General features: G+C 36.9%; 1 protein-coding gene and 1 long non-coding RNA gene across 2 annotated transcripts; both read left to right on the plus strand.

Annotated features, from left to right (window-relative positions):
• The first annotated feature begins 8,548 nt into the window (after positions 1-8,548).
• Positions 8,549-9,071, plus strand: LOC100781224 (uncharacterized). The gene has a single exon (XM_003544655.5). It carries the CDS (start codon positions 8,931-8,933, stop codon positions 9,069-9,071), a length of 141 nt encoding a protein of 46 aa, XP_003544703.2. The 5' UTR covers positions 8,549-8,930.
• A 2,450-nt stretch (positions 9,072-11,521) lies between these two features.
• On the plus strand, positions 11,522-12,679 carry LOC112999310 (uncharacterized). Its single transcript, XR_003264446.2, has 2 exons — positions 11,522-12,486; positions 12,581-12,679. It is a non-coding gene; the product is annotated as an uncharacterized lncRNA (long non-coding RNA).
• Positions 12,680-18,474: the final 5,795 nt, after the last annotated feature.

The following is an 18,474-nucleotide window of genomic DNA, read 5'->3' on the forward strand; positions in this document are numbered from 1 at the left end:
CCGTCGTAGAAATGTGCAGGTTCTATGACGGTCTTGTTCGTAGAACCGTCGTGGAATGTGATTTTTTTTTTAAACAGCAAATTGTGTAGTAAAAAGGACTATATATATTTTTTATCCAAGCCTTGTGGATGACTGTTCATGTTATAGTACATGCACAATTGTCCTATAATTTGAACCTGATCCTAATAATAGGGAGAAATATACATTTAATTAGTCAAATTTAATCATAAGAGCACATAATTAAGGAATAAAAACATTATATAAGCACTTTGGAAATCCTAAGCAGATGAAAATGCTTCTTAGAAGGATACATGCATGATAATGTCTCTTTATTTTAAAGTCATTAAATTAAGACACACAACTTAATTAAGGATCCTTAGTGACTCAACCATTTCTCCATTGAACTGATTACCTTGTAATAAGATCTGTTGAAGGTCACAGCTTGGTTGATGTGTCCCCCTGTAGCAACAACAACAAACAAACCCATGAGAGTTAAGATGGTAATTTATAGGAACAAGAAAGTTGCCACAAACTCAGCAATTCCAGCTTTGTAGTCCTTGTCACCACCATCCTGATGATTTCAGCTCACCTGCAGGTTTAAACAAAGGAGGTGGGGGTACCTCCTTGTAGTCCTTTTCACCACCACCCTGAGCAGAAGTTACCTAGCTGGGTTTAAACTCAGCAATTCTAACTTTTAATGTTAATGACACGACAACATTATGATAGACAATTAAGTACAAGCACAAAAGTTAGTTATCAAATATTAAGTGAAACAAAAAGCAGAGAGAAAATTAATTTCAATATACAACTCAAGTATTAACTGAAACAATGTATTGTTCAAGGCACACGCCCACAATGAAGGGCTAGATAGGAAATTGGTTCCATCACTACAATTGAAGTTTAATCATAAAATACATATGAAAAAGGAAGAATGGGTATTCTAGTTAAAAAAAAATTTTGGCTTCAACGAAAATTGTTCCTAAGTTATCTAATTTGTTCTTGGTTTGCATTTCTTCATTTGGATAAAATATGCCGCCCATTTATGCTGGAGTGTGGTCATGGTCTCTTCTGTTACCGCTGATCGATAAGAAAACCACTGCACATGTATATATGAATTTAGTAAATCACATAGCATGAGGTCAAAACTAGTGACGTCTAATTACATTAACAAGTAAATCAATAATCAGAAACATACGTGAATCCAGTCATCCTTCAATCCACCACTTACGATGCACCATAGCCAATGCATAACATAGTATCCGCACTCGTAATTTCCTATTTGAACATGACTCTACACGACATACGCACACACATAACGTTGTGAATTCAGTCAACGCAAACAGAAATGACATCCATATGGCATTTGGAATTTAAATAAACATGTACCTTTGCTTCAATCCACTGAGGCCCATGCTGAGGTGGCTTTCCCTCTGCAGTTTTGGTGACTGATTTCATTGCACTATTTTAAATATAGAAACAAAGCATTACGATCATTGGTGGTTTGATGTAGGAGTGCATTATGTCATTGAGGCACGGTAGAGGCAACACTAACCTGTTTACTGCACCCTTGATGGCAACATTCGGCTTCTTTCGCAAAGAACAAAACCAAACCACTAGATTGTCACCTGGGCACAATACAAGGAGCTGCCAATGGGCCCTAAACAGATAAAGGAACTTCATTCAGTCAATATGTTCAACATTACCGTACTTGACCAACATTATTTGCTCAACTTACTGATTTAAATAAGGTCCTATGTAAATTTGTTTTCCTGCTTCCTTCAACCACCTTCCAATGTAATTTTCACACTCTTGACGTCTACTGTTTGCATTGTGTGATGGAAGCTTGCTTGTGGGGCTTCTATGGAGGCTGGATCTTTGAGTTTCAATGACTTCCTTTAATGGTGATTTTCCACCATGGAGATGCAGCGGAAGACAAAAGAGAAGAGGTGAGAGGAGGCGCCATCCACTAGGGAATAAGCCATGGAAGAAGGAGCTTCACCACCAAGATGAGCCTTGGATAAGAAGCTTGGAGAGGGTGCTTCAATGGAGGAAAAGAAAGAGGGAGAGAAAGAGAGAGGGGAGAGCACGAAATTGAAGGAAAAAAAAGGGAGAGAAGTTGAACTTTGAGTTGTGTCTCACAAGACTCTCATTCATCAAAGTTACAACAAGTGTTACACATGTTTCTATTTATAGACTATGTAGCTTCCTTGAGAAGCTTTCTTGAGAAAACTTCCTTGAGAAGCTTCTTTGAGGAAACTTCCTTGAGAAGCTAGAGCTTAGCTACACACACCCCTCTAATAACTAAGCTCACCTCCTTGAGAAGCTTCCTTGAAAAGATTCCTAAAGAAGCTAGAGCTTAGCTACACACACCTCTATAATAGCTAAGCTCACCTCCTTAAGATGAGAAGCTTGAACTTAGCTACACACCCCCTATAATAGCTAAGCTCACCCCCATGACAAAATACATGAAAATACAAAAAAAAAGTCCCTACTACAAAGACTACTCAAAATGCCCCGAAATACAAGGCTAAAACCCTATACTACTAGAATGGCCAAAATACAAGGCCCAGACGAAGGAAATACCTATTCTAATATTTACAAAGATAAGCGGGCTCATACTTAGCCCATGGGCTCGAAATCTACCCTAAGGCTCATGAGAACCCTAGGGCCTTCCCTTGGATCTCTAGCCCAATCTACTTAGAGTCTTCTACCCAATGCCCTTGCGGGGTAGGATTGCATCATTGTGGATACACTGAGGTTCAAGGAACCCATACAATGCTCCATAACCAATGCTCACACTCCAATCATGAATAAACCTATGTAAAACATTTTTTCATAAAAGTTGTTAATAGGTTATTTAAACTAGCTAAGTGAATTGTACAGTGTACAAATGTTTGAGCTAATATGGGTATACACTTACATAAGCCATAGCTGTAGAATGGAGATGTTTAAACACTTGTCTCCTAATATTATCTCGCTCACATCAGCGTGTGTGATGAAGAAGCCATCTTGGACATTATTGATCCCAAATTTAGCACTATCCCATGACACCTCAACAGGCCTTTGGTAAATGTCGAACAAGTTCTTCACCAACTCTCCCAATGGATCAATAACCTCAGCTGGCTTTTCCTCCTCAACAGTCTTCAATGGTGAGCTGACATCCTTCTCTGCTTCCTACAGGGAGTACAAAGCATTTAAAAAAGACTTACGTAAGTAACCATTTTAAATTATAGGAATTAATGTTACTATCCATTAAACATGTTATTACCTCAGGCAACATGGGTTTGACCAAATGTCTTGGCCATGGAACAAAACTCCCTAAAGCTTATTTGACAAACTTTATTTCTGATGTAGGGATTGGAACCTCCGCATCACTAAAAATAACTTCCACCACACTCACACGAACAACATCATCAACATAGGGCACGTTGTGGATGGTGCCAAAACTGTCGCACTGTTTGCCCACTGCCACTAATTTATTGGAGTTCTCAGTAGTTACATGCAACCCGACGCTGTCACCATTCAACTGAGAGGATTTTTTAGCTAATGTATTTGTCTCTGCTGCTGCACAGCTTCCCTTCGTGCTTACCCTTGCTGCTAATACTTGTATATCATTTGGCTGAAGTGGGGCTGAATGTTGTGATGCAATTTGTGACAACTCCAACTTGATAGCTTGTTGTATTTGTCCTTTAAATGTGTCCATAGTGCCTTGTTTTTCGTCTTCTACCCTCCTCATCCACGCCTCCTCTCTTTTAATGTTTTCTTGTTCAGCCTCTCTTCGCCATTCTTCTTTTAGGTTACCAATTATATCAACCAACTGTTCTACAGTCATGTTTGATGAAGTCGTAGACCGACGCGATGCTGGACCAAAGTACTATGCAATTGTAACCCCTGTCCCAGCCCCACGTACACGACCAGGATGCTCCGGTCTTCCGATAGCCATGTTCAAAATATCGTCACGTCCCGAAGGCACAATGCTGCCCTGCCTGCTTTGCTCTTCCAAAGAGTCCTGTTCATATAACACAAAACAAGATCAAGGCATAAAGGAAGTTGTCATTGAAGTATTTGATTTTTTTGTCAGTCACAATTATTATGTTAGTTGCTTACAATTTTGTCAGCTATTTCTTTGGCGGCTTGAGATGTCATCTGGCCATATTGTTTTGTGCGTGCACTCTTCCATTTCTCGTGTCTAGAAATTGGTGATGGTGGGAGGTACAATGAAGGGTCCTCAGTAAATGCTGCTTGTTCTTCTCGTATCTTCCTTTTTTCAGCCATTAATTCTTTTTCTAGCAGCTCATAGCCTCCCCTAGACAACAAGTGCGGAGAGTCATTGTACTTTTGAATCTCTTGTGCCTTTTTCCGTATCCCCTTGAAATTAAAAAAGAAGCATTTGTCAACGATGATGCAAAACATGTATTCCAAGGAAAAGCATGAACAATTTGTAAGATAATCAAAACATTAAAACTAGAAAAAACCTGCCAGGTAGGGTTTGCCTCATTTTTGCAAACTCAGCCCAATCTTTTGCATCAATGCCATATTTAACCAAAGGATCATCTTTTGGTTGCCCGTCAGTGTTACCATACACATATTTTGTTGTCAACGCCGACTTAAATTGCCTCCAACGCGTTGCCACCGTTGACATCACCTTCTTTTTGGCATTATCACCCTTGGGGATGTCAAATTTTGCCTACAAAACATGTGTGTCAAAATAAAAAGCATAAACATGAATGTGTGTAACAAATATTAAATGACCAGCATGAGGGACTTACCTATATGTCATCCCATATCATGCTCTTCAGTGTTTCAGGCACATCATTCCAGCTAGGGTGAACAATTGGAATCTTGTCTCGTGCCACAACTCTAAGGTAACTGTGAAACTGATCCTTGTGAGGTCCGAATCCTCTACCAGTCGCTGGATTCACGCTGATTGTTGCCCTTGCTTGATCCAATGTTCTTGTTGTCAACCTTCTTAGCCGAGTGGCTTGTCTAGTTTTCCTAGACGTCCCATCAGAAGGAATCTCGGCCTGTGTGGGAGATGGCGGGGGTGTCGTCATTCGAATGACCCTGCTGAAACAAAATACAGTCTTAAGTAGTCAGCAAGTAACCATTACTGCACACAAATTATTAGCATTGTTTGTCTATGCATTCAGTGGTTATGCAGCACTTATGATACACATAAACACAGACACACACATTGTTGCATTCGGAGACTAAAATGAAACCTATTCTGAAATTGAAAAGTGTGTTTCTTAAATAGGGTAGAATGCAAATATGGTCCTGAAGATACAATGCCTAATTGTCTACTATATTTGATTTCATATTTGGTATTCGCATTGATTAAACTCTGCATGTGTTTCTAATCATATGAAGTATGACTAACAGCATTTGGTTACCTTATTTGACAAGCAGTGGAGCTGGATTTGGTTAGTGACTTCCCTTTGGTGGCTTGAATTTTTTGCTTGTAATACAATTTAAAAAAATGTTATAAAACTTGTATATGCTATATGGAAGTAGTGAAGAAAAATTACTTTGTGCTAGGTGCACATTGACAATATATTTATGCCAGATGAGTGTGAAAAGATTTAACATTACTAACAAATAACAATAACATGAAAGAAAAGGCCACTAACAGCCAAACACCAGAGCAGATCATCATTTCAATCTCATTTTCATTGTCAAAGTCAACAAGCCTAAGTGAATATAAAGGTGGGCATGCCAGCATCAAAGTTTCAATCAAAATTATGAACTACATGATTACTTTACATGCAAACCCTCCACAAATTGTTTGTTTGGAAACAACTAACTCATTTTATAATCCTAGTGTCTGTGGGGATACTGAGCAAAGAAATCTGGTCAAATTTGATTATTTCTGGATCAAAGTAATTCTCAATCAAGTTACCCCCTTTTTTAAATGATTCCAAATACTGGTAATGTATATTTATAACATGATACATTTTTTTACAGTCACAACCTCCAACAATTCTTTTGAAAATGCTACACATGAAATACGATATTATGATGGCAATTACTAAAAGTATTCTATTATATTAGGAGTGAATAGGCAATTTAGTCCCTGAGATTGTACCCATTTTGCATATTAGTCCCTAACTTAATGTTAAATTCAAAATAGTCCCTATCTTTACATAAGTGTTGCAAAATAATCCTTCCGTTAAATTTTAAAGTAACGCCGTTAGTGAGGTCAATTTTAGTGCCACGTGGACTATCCAACGTGGCACTAAAGGATGACGTGGCATGACATGTGGACGTGTCTCCTAAAAGATGCCACGTCATTTGATGATAACAAAACGAGTAAATAGGCAATTTAGTCCCTGACTTTGTAACCCTGTTGCATATTAGTCTCTAACTTAATGAAAAATTCAAAATAGTCCCTATCTTTTGCATAAGTGTTGCAAAATAGTCCCTAACTTAAAAGATGTCAAAAATCGTGCTTAAAGTGTCCATGCATTGCAAAGGTTGTGCCTTGCATGATTTCTGGCGGCGCAGATTCCTCCTTGGATTCCTTGTCATCTTTTGATTCCTCTGGTTTTTTCTCTTCTTCTTTCTTTTCTTCTTCCTCTGCTTTTTTCTCCTCCACTTTGTTTTCCTCTGGTTTTTTTTTCTTCCTATTCAAAACACACAAAAAAAATCAAAACCTGGAATGATACATTGATGGTAATTGAAGAAAAAAAAAAGAGGAAAAGAGAATGGTTATGCATACCTCGCCCATTGGTGTTGACGGCTACAGAGATAAGGTTGCTGCTGTGGATTTTTGGTTCTTTTTATTTGTGCAAGTGTGTGTGGGTTCTTTTTCGTATATATGCCTTAATTGGTTCAGAACCATCGAATTTGAAGAAGCCACTCATTCTATCATCATCAAATGACGTGACACTAAAATTGACTTCACTAACAACGTTACTTTAAAATTTAACGGAAGGACTATTTTGCAATACTTATGCAAAAGATAGGGACTATTTTGAATTTTTCATTAAGTTAGGGACTAATATGCAACAGGGGTACAAAGTCAGGGACTAAATTGTCTATTTACTCATTTTGTTATCATCAAATGACGTGACATCTTTTAAGAGACACGTCCACGTGTCATGCCATGTCATCCTTTAGTGCCACGTTGGATAGTCCACGTGGCACTAAAATTGAATTCACTAACGGTGTTACTTTAAAATTTAACGGAAGGACTATTTTACAACACTTATGCAAAGATAGGGACTATTTTGAATTTAATATTCAGTTAGGGACTAATATGCAAAATGGGTACAATCTCAGGGACTAAATTGCCTATTCACTCATTATATTAGACTCAGGAAGTTTCTGCATTATTAAATTTAATCTTGTTTGTTGTACATCAACTTTACTAGCATAATCTAAGTTCGCTTTAAAATAGATACAAACCAATTGTAGATTCAATTATGAAGTTTTCTTGAACCAAAAAGCTTAAAAGTTATGTTAAGAGACCTATGTGCCTAATGGTTTAAGATGTTAAAAGTTAGCTTAAGTCACACATGTGCCTAAACTATGTTGAACTGGTTTATAAACATTTGTTAGCATGTACTTTACGAGCCTCTCATCTTCATCTAGTGACCACAACCCTTTTCTGAACTTGCTCTTAATGTTGTTCATTTTGTTCTTGTTGGCCATCAGATCAGGTTTCCTCATTTGCCTACAGACTCAATAATGCTTGTGGAATGATACCAACAAGCTATGTGCAATGTGTTTGTTTTTTCTTTTTTTCTTCTTCTTGTTTTTGAGTGTGATATGATGAGGCCTAAGAGAAAGGTCTATATAGGTGAATAATATTTATGAGGGACAGATAAAAGGCTTCATAGGGTGGGAAATGGTGACGATGATAATGATGGTTATGGAGTTTGCTTAAAATATGAATATGCATGAGAGAGAGAATGACAGAGAGACAAGAGGTATCGTGTTTGTTAGTTGATGGGTAAAGTGGAAAACGAATTGGAGGGGAACCTCCCTAACACAAAAGAGAGAGAGTGATCAAAGCCAAACTAATTATGCTATTCGTTAGGAATGCGGTTAGGTTCACCGGTTTCTGTTTCTTGAGTGATCAGCCAAGACCAAGAGGTTCAATTATTTCTAAATTCTGTGCCATTGGATAAACATGATAAGCACGATTTTTTTACCCGTGGAAATGTAAACTTTGATATTGAAAATGACTGCTGGGGCCCTAATTATGTGCACCTTTTTTAGATCAAGTCAAGGTAGTAATAAGATAGTCCATTATGATCTAATCTAAAGCCCTTTCTAATGGTTGTTGTTATGAACTCTTTATGTGGGATTCAGCAAACCCTTACCCAACCCACCATCCATCAGTCACTTCCTTGATAATGTGGATCCAACGAAAGATATAAGATAGAAGAAAAAAAATAAGAAGGCTTTTTGAGTTTTGTCCTGATGGGCAACCATAAACTCCTCCATCATGCACAGATTAAGGGCAGCTTAATAAACTAAGATAAAATGCTACCACATAGTTTTGGAAGTGGGAGACCCCATTATGTTGGTGGGTGGTGCCTACACATAGGACTATAGAGTGTGACATAGCAATGCAAGAAAGAGAGGCCTATCTGAATTGCTTGTGGCTTTTTTTTTTTTTTTTTTACCAATTCCTGGTTATTAGGGTAAGGATTCCCAAATGGTGAGGGGTGGGGCCCAATTGCTGTTTGTCTAGTGGGTTTGGAGGCACTGCACAACCTTTCATACCCCATCGGTGTCTCTTTACTCGACCAATGTGAGATAGGACCACAACTCTTCAACTTCTATAAGAACCCCCTCACCCCTCACTAAACAAACTCACTCACAACACAACACAACTTCAATTCAAAGCTTCAAGCTATAAGCCCAACAAAGCTTAAAGAAAAAAAGATAAGAAAACCAAAAAAATTACTAACTCTTGAAAAATGAAAATGGGTAGTCCTAGCATGGGAGGCTCAAAGAGAAGGCTTTCAAGCAGAGGGCTTGGAGGAGCCCTTAGGGAGCAAAGGGCAAGGCTTTACATAATTAAAAGGTGTTTGGTCATGCTCCTCTACTGGCATGACTAGAATCCCAGCTTGATTTCCATGACTATGGAACAACATTTGGTTATTTTCTCTTTGTTTTATTCTTTGATAGGGAAGCAGCATCTATCCAAGAAAGATTTGGGGAAAACTGAGACACAGCTAGAGAAGCAGGAAATGATCAAAGAAAAATGCTATCTCCGCTTTCCTACACTGCCATTCATTCCCAAGGAACCTGATGATGTGATTGCTACAGATTATGACAATTTTTCTCTTGTTTCAGGAGCTAAGGATCAAAGTTTTATTCAGGTATTTAACAAACTATAAAATGTAGCTTAAATACTCCTGAATCTTGATCATGTGCTAAGCAAGCATTCTAACTCTGCAGCTATTGAACTTCATTCAAATGTTAAGATAAATAAAAGAAACAATGCTGCATCATAAGATTTATAATTAATAGCTATTAACTAGCATGGAAGTGTATGATTTGTTTTTGCTTATAGTCTTGATTCCCCTGTGATCAATATCACAGATATACTCAAGGACACCTAACCCTGGACCTGAATTGATAGAGAAGTACAATTCTTACCTTGCAAACTATGGATATGCTCCTAGCAAAACTAAAGATACGCCAGGCAATTTAATCCAACAAATCAGCAAGCATTAACAAAATATAATGAATATGAAATTAGAAAAAAGGACGCAATTAACAAAAAAAAAGTGAATATTCTTTTCACACTTTTTTTATATAACTAATTAATTTTTATATGATAAAAAAATAATATTCAGGTTCGAATACAATTAAAAATACATGACACAACAACCTTCTCAATTAAAAAAACAGGCAGGGCAGCAGTATAAATAATAGAAGTTTGATGATTTATATGCAGAAGCAAGAAGTACACTTGTTTCAGCTCTAAAAAAACACTCGTTTTCTATATTTGCGTTGCATGATCATGAATTCCTCCTCCATTTATATTCTTGTCTTTGTCCACCTTTGGTTATGTAGGTTACATTGCAGAGAGAGTGTGTGCATTAAAGTTTATGCATCTTTCATATTTTACTAATAGTCAATTATGTGCATCCCTAGTTATGCAAAAAAAGAAAATTAGTTAATGCAATAACTTTTTTTATTAAGAGATAATACAGTAGTACTATAATGTGGATCTTAATCTGTTCTCCAGCTCGGCCTAATTAGATGGATTGATGGAAGGCACCAAAAAAAAAAGGGTTGCCACATATAAATGATTTAATGGAATTCACAGACTAAAGCTAGGAGGCCACATACTAAGCCCAATCTGAAATATATATATATATATATATATATATATATATATATATATATATATATATATATATATATATATATATAATATTTTGAAAACTAAAATAGAGATTGAACTCTTAAGGGTAAGTCTGTTTTTCCATTAATGCAACCTGGCTCATTTCCCACTTTCTATGAAACTTAAGGTGACTGAAAAAAAATTTAGATTCCAGTACAGACACACTAAAGTCTAATACCATTCTCTGATTGTATTTATTATTGGCTTTCTAACTCCCATCGTATAAGGTGAAATTGGTCCAAAGCACATTTTACTCCAAACAGATTGCTACTTACAAGAGAAACACATCCCACTATTCCTATAGATTCAATCAGTATTTGTTTTCAAGACCCAACCTTTTCAACCTTAGGTTAGGAACTACCAATTAACAAACTTCCACACTATAAATTCCCCAGATATGGTTACCCCCTTGCAGTGGCACGGGGGGAAAATAGCAGTGTAATTGACATTCTTTTTGATAGAGTATTACACAAGTTCCATTTGGGCAAGAAAAAATGTTCCAACACACAACAGGGATACCAGGTATCTGCATTACTAATATTGAGTTTGAAGTAACAGTCATCTCAAAAATGAAATATTGCTAATTAGACAGATCACATAGGTGCCACAGCACAAAGAGGCCACATGCATGTCTTTGCTGTTGAATGGATTCAGACTAATAAAATTGACTATGGATTAATAGTCTCATATTATGGTTTTTTTGGTTCTAAGTGAAGGATCCTGAATGGTTCTTTTATATAAACTATTTAACTAAACCATTTTCTCTTTAGGAGCTGATAGGAACTTTTGGTAATTGATAACATAGTTGTATGAACTCTTATCTGCAATACACATGACATGGACATGTCTGACAGTTGGTAAAAATATAGAAAATGTGGGTTGGTGGTGGAGACTGAAGAAATTAAGGGCTAGGTCCATTAGTAAGAATGGAGGGATGCTGCATTTATGCTCTCCTGGTAGAATAAATAATGTTACATTATTATATGTTTTCTATATATACCTTTTCTTATTATTTTATATTTTAATGTTACATTATTTTATAAAATGGTTTTTTCTATTGATTAAGTGGCCTTTGGCCTTTCGTAATTTGTAACACCACCAGTGGTTAATTTTAAATATAAAAGTACTTTTATGAAAATAAATATAAAAACTTAGAAGGGAGTGGAAAGAAAATAACAGAGTTGCAAGTAGAATCTCCCACCTTTTTAGGAATTGGGTTGGGCATCACTACAAGTTTTCACAAGTGTTTAGTTTAGGAAATTGTTTAGTGTGTGCCTTATAATGTGACAAACCAAGGTTTAAGTATTTATGTTTAGTATCTGATTGCATTTCGAAGTTAAATGAAAAATACAAGTGATAAGAAAAAAGTTAAATGTTAAGTTAATATTCATGATTAACATGTTAAACATTTATTATATGTATTCTTTTATGTTTTATCTATGTCCTCGTGATGTACTACTACTTGGAGGGAAATAATGGAAACATGTTATTAGGTATCCCTAGAGGCCTACCATGTGAGAGCTTCATTTGTTTGCACCCTAAGGAGATCTTAATAAGTCCAAAGGAGGAATAGAGATAACGGAAAGAAGATCCGTAAAAAATTGTGAACATAAACAAAACTCAGGTAGGATTAAATTAGGATAGTATTGAATTATAATAGCTCTCATCAATGAATGATATATGCCAAGCAAGGCCCCTATGTAACAATTTGATTCAGTTTCGTACAAGAAATGGTGGTACGGACCCATTAGTCCATTACCTATTACCCTCTAGAACAAAAAAGGAAAAATTATGAAGGATTGGAAAAAATTGTGTGGCATTAAATAAAAAAGGTGTAGTGTGTGAATGTGACAAGAACAGAGGGATCCGAGTGGGTCTGAGCACATGGAGTCCCATATGCCCAACACAACCAAATCTCTCATACAATCCCAATGACCCAATCCGCCGATTGGTTTCCTTCTTGGAAACACCACCACCTCCCATATGCCCAACACAACCAGATTGCAATTGATGCTGCTAGGGGCCTTCAATACATACATGAGCACACAAAAACTCATTATGTTCACCCTGATATGAAGACAAGTTACATTTTACTTGATGCTTCCTTTAGAGCAAAAGTAATAAACAATTTATACACTAGATTTCACATCCTTTTGAAGTGTTTCACATTTGTTGATTTTGTTTGTCTTTGATATCTTTCTGCTTCTCCAGATTTCAGATTTTGGGTTAGCGAAAGTTGTTGGGAAAGCAAATAAGGGAGAAATTTTAACTACCAAAGTTGTTGGTACATATGGGTATCTTGCTCCGGAGTAAGTATCGTTCAATAACATTTTAATTGAAAAATTATTCGTCCTGCATAAAATAATATGTCGAATTTTTTTATTTCTTATATTTTGCATATATTTGAGTGATGGTCTTGCTACCACTAAAAGTGATGTCTACGTATTTGGTGTTGTCCTTTTTTGAGATCATATCAGGAAAAAAGGCCATCATCCGATCAGAAGGCACAATGTCAAAAAATGTTGATAGACGTTCACTGGCATCCATAGTAAGTTTATAAGCCATTGTTTTGAATAACAGTTTTACAAGCATATAGTTCTGCCTTGCCTTTTCATGAAAAATATTGTAAGGGCTTCAATAACTTTAGCAGTCATTCTTGATGATAATCCCATAATATTTTCCCTAATATTTAATATTGAGAATTCCAGTAGGACTGGAAATAACTAAATAGAGGGCAGAGACTTGTGTTGAATTTCATATGAGCCATGTGGCAATAGATGAATATGGGGCCTTCAAGGATCAATAGTCTAAGTGTATGATTTCTTTCCTAATCTGTCATTTGGGCATATTGTGATTTTTGTTGTTGTTGCTCCATATACAAAAGGTGAGATGGGAGGCGATAGCCAATGAATCCAACTAGGTCAAAGCAATGTGGAAGAAGTTCAGAAATTGGGATTTGGTAGAAATTGGGATTAAGGAAATTGTTCAGACAAATGACGAGAAAAAGGGAAGTGCAAATGAAGGATATTTTGGGGGGAAGTCATAAAAGGGAGTGAATCAGTAATGAAGGGGAGTGTATATAGATTTTCCCTTTTTTTAAATAAGCTCATACTAGTACTTTGTATAGATATTTTGAGGACTGATGGGCTTTGTTGGCGTTTGGGCCTGGTTCTGCTTTATTGATTAAGTGGCCTGTGGCTGTAATGTAATATAATTTTCTGATGTTTCTGTTTAGATATTGAATTAGGATGGTAAAGGACCAAAGGAAATGACTCCAACTCATATATCTGGTGTAATGTAATATAAAATGGTCAGAGCATGTAGTCTTTCTAGTATTGACTCAATAATGACTCCAACTCATATATCTGGTGTAGACCATGCATGTAGAATTGTTCAGAGCTCTCAGGTGGTTGCTCCCAAAGCTGAGCACGTATATGATTTTAAATTATCTAGTGTTAGTGCAGAACTAGTGTCTGTTATAGTGGTGATATCAGGAAAGCTGGATTATGAACATACTATACAATTTAATTATGTTTCAGAGTAGGACTGTAGGAGTTACCAAATCCTAGTTGGTGTAATACATGATATTTAATACCATGGGTGTGTGAATGAGCAGAAAGGATTTGTATGATTGCTTTTGGGCAAACATATGAAATGGTTTGTATGGAGAAATTGTTCAGTAATGGGCACAACAACTATCCAAATTCAAAATCTGTAAATAGTGTCAGCTCTTGCAAGTTGAAGGGTATCCAGGTGGTTCCTTTGGAAGAGAGCAGTATCTTAGAGGAACTTGTGGTAAAAGGAACTAAAAGTGTGTCTGTACAAGAGGAAGACACTGAGCAGTATTTTAGTAATATCAATTTTGTAATCTTTCGCTTTCCTCTTTGTAATATCAATTTTGTAATCTTTCGCTTTCCTCTTTGTAATATCAATTTTTGCAAGTGGTAGTGTTCCTTACATTTTTTTCTAGTTAACTGTGAATTATGTCTTAGAACAGAGGCTTCAGCTACAACTACCAGTTAGTATAGTGCAAATTCGTCCTACTTACTAGATAAGTTCATTTACCAAATTCATTTTCTAGACATGTTTATATGATAATCAAATAACTAAAATAGTAACTTGATAAACACGTCTATAAGCTGGTGACATGAAGTTATTTTGCAAATAGCTCTTATATTTTGCATTTATACTCAAACAAATTATCAACAGACCAAATAATTGTTAAATTCACAGAATGCAAACACAAAAGCATGGTCATTAGTCATAACAAAATAGTATTCCTAAGGAGATGCAAACACAACTAAGGTATGTTAAGCATGCATACTTACAATGAGAGTTGTTTCCTGGTGATGATTCCTCACTTGTTGTAATGCTCCTGTTCCAGAAAAACCCATAAATTAGGAACATGGAATGTCATCTGTGAAATTTCAGAGTACAACACACACTATTAAAAACGAAATTTTAAAAACAAACATAATGTTGACATTACAACTATCAACAGAAAATTAAGGAAAGCAGCTATTGACACAAAAATTTTGATTGCCATTATTGGTAACTGATCACACTATTCTACTCTCAGTAAATTAGGCAGTTATGCAGGTTGACATTACCACATAAATGATAGGCAGTTAGGTGTCGTTATTTTCCCACAGCCCTTCGTGATGGTCATGTCTAGTTGCATGTTCAACATCATCTTCGTCGGTGGCCTCCATCACAGGTATTTGGTCATTGACAGGTGGCATATCAGTCACATCAAATGCTGCGTAATGACTATAGTCGGTCATATCAAATTTTCTGCCTTGTATAACCACGGACCAAGTAGGGTCCAACGGATCTTCGACATAAAAAACTTGTCTGGGCTGCACTGCCATTATAAATGGGTCATCATTGTAACCACCCTTTTTGAGGTCAACTAAAGTAAAGCCCATTTTGTCTTTGCGTACCCCTGTATTCGCATGAACCCATCGACAACTAAACACAGGAACTCTAAATTGACCGTAATCCAGCTCCCATATATCTTCAATGACTCCATAGTACGGCATTGACGCGTTAATGGGATTGTTATCAGAAACACTACTAAAGTGAGTTGCCTCACCCTCAACACTAACCCCGCTGTTCTGCATGGTACTTCTTGCATCCTGTGACTTTGTGTAGAAAGCATAGCCATTGATATCATATCCCTGCCAAGTAGGCACATTCAAATTTGGGCCAAGGGCTAACAGTCGGAGGGTTTCGGGAGCTGTGGCATCGGCAAAAATACACTGCCTGAACCAGTTGACAAAAGTTCTATTATGTTCCTGCAACAACCTCATCTTGTTCATTCTTGGGTTTTTAGCTGACAATTGGTTTTTCTGAGAATGTATGTACGGCATCACCTCTGCTGTTTTTTTTAACACATATAGATGAGCTTGGGACAGCCTTTGCAAATTCATGGTGACAACATCAAATCCTCGAGTTCCCCTACCTTGACTTGTGGGTTGATGCCGATTTTGAGGAACCCTGACTGGTTGTGCGTTACTTATATAATTTGATGAAAACTCTATTGCTTCTTCAGCAACATATCTTTCAACTATGCTTGCTTCTGGACGATATTGGTTCTTTGTGTATCCTTTCAGCACCTTCATGAACCTTTCAACCGGATACATCCATCATAAATAAACCGGGCCACACAGCCTAGGCCTCATAGTGGTTGCGAGAAAGGAATCCCGATGAAACCTTGTTTGCAGCAACCACTGTTATTCGCCTTGGTGACAAGGTGAACCTTTAGAGGGTACAGTATTAATATGTAACCCCCATAGTTAGTTGAATAATTAGAGAGTTAGTTAGGGGCTGAGTTGAAAAGGGGTTGAGAGGGAGATTCAACTCTTTCCATCAGTACTCATAACATTTCATACAAACTATTGAAACTACCAAAATCTTTCATCTTAAGGCCAATTTTAAAATAAATCAATTTACTTATGTAAATCAAATAAAACTTTTACAAACAAGATACTTATATATAATTTATTCTCCAGCTTATTCAATTACAGAGACAACTAAGGATAAAGACAATAAATCTGAAGCTCAAATTAAACATCGGGGGTATCATCAAGTTCAGTGTACTAACTTAGACCAAACGATGCTCAATGAAACTGATAATGTGGCACAGGATGACACCACTGATGAAGGATGGTAGCAGGCTGTTCCCGAAGGTCGTTCACTCACTGCCTGCAAGTCAGCTTCATCAACGAGCCCCACATAAACCCCACTGAAACGCAAAAAAAAAAATACATTTAATAGTTGTAGATTACATAAGAAGCTAAAAAAAAAATCATAGTTTCTCTCACAAAACACACAATGTATCTTACCTTATGGAACCACCTTATCTTCCTTAAACACTACAATGTAGACCACGATGAAGACCACCAACAACAACTAACAGCCTGAGACGACAACGAAGCAGAATCGTCAAATGAATGAAGGAATATAAGACATGCAAATGAAGGGATACACAAAGAAGACCTAAATGCAGCCTTACCTTTGTCAACGGCGGCTGCAAACGGAACAAGACACAACGGACATGAGATGGTGTTTGTCGGAGACGATGGTCTTTGTCGGAGAAGATGCTCTGTGTAGCTAGGGCGCCAAAGTAAGAGTAAGTAGTCGAAAATTCGAGCAAAGAAGTGATACGGCGCACCAAAGTAAGAGAAGGTAACAAGCACGTGCCGTAAACGTGATACAATTTCGGATACAACGACGGGTCCTAGCAAAGACCGTCTTTGAATGACAACAACAACGAAAATCAGGGGCCCACCACGTGTCTATACAAAACATACAACGACGGCTCTTCGAATAAACCCATCTTTGTATGTTAACGCATTAAATCACGTGTCATCCACGTGTAACCACCAACAATACGAAGATGGGTGTTGGGGCAAGACCGTCTTTGTATCTAAATGACGAAGATGATGACATGTTTATACTGTAACCATACAAAGACGGGTGTTGACCAAAGACCGTCTTTGTATTTTAACGCCTCCAATCACATGGCCTACACGTGAAACCACTAACAATCCAAAGACGGGTGTTTGTGAAGACCGTCTTTGTATTTTAATGCCTCCAATCACGTGGCCTACACGTGAAACCACCAACAATCCAAAGACGGGTATATGGATAAGACCGTCTTTGGATTTTAAATCCTCAAATCACGTGGCTGCCACGTGAAAGTACTTAAAAAACAAAAACGGTCTCACCAGAGCACCGTCTTTGTATACTCGTCGGCCCACTCAGGTGCTTGCCACGTGCTACCATTAACGATACAAAGACGGTTTTTCCCAAAAAACCGTCTTTGTAACTTACCCGCCTAAATACGAATTGCCACAACAGCTGCATGTCTACGACGGGTAGCGGCAAACGTCGTCGTTCTCATGTCCTTAATTACGAACATGTCACCGGTTCACCTTCTACGACGGTTCTTTGCAACCGTCGTAGAATTCCTGACGTAGAAAGCTGCTTTTGTAGTAGTGATAGAAGACATTTAGCAACCAAATATTCATTTATTGCCTAATGCTTTATAAATTCAAATTGTAATTGCTTAAATATATATGCCTTTCTTGGTAGTAAAATCTTGGAAGATAAGAAACTCTTTAAACTTTGAATTTTAATGCATCAACATTAGTCTCAATATCATCAGTATGAATAAGGAGTAGAAAAACATTTTCAACATAGAGTGAGTTGGGGTGCACTACCTGGTAAAATCCATTCATGTTCAGTTTTGAAAGGCTTATTCCAAATTCTAATCATTTCATTTAATTAGTTTGATCATAAAATTTTTCAAATCATTTAAGCTTTTTTAGTATAGTTTCATACTATGGACTTGCTATAGTTTGCTTAGTGTTTAATCATTACTGGTAGTGGTATTGGTGAAATTTATTTGGCTCCTCACATGACTTATCTAGCTCCATTACAGAAGTGATACTGTTAGAACTAGAAGTTAACATATTTGTTCTTTTTCATATCTTGCTCTATTGCAGAAGTAATATTGTAATATTTCAATCACTGATTATGTTTCACTTGCCTTTATCATGTTCTTTAGAATTAGTCTTTAGTTTTTTTTTATCATTTTG

This window comes from Glycine max, chromosome 14, assembly GCF_000004515.6.
Source record: "Glycine max cultivar Williams 82 chromosome 14, Glycine_max_v4.0, whole genome shotgun sequence".
Lineage (NCBI taxonomy): Eukaryota > Viridiplantae > Streptophyta > Magnoliopsida > Fabales > Fabaceae > Glycine > Glycine max.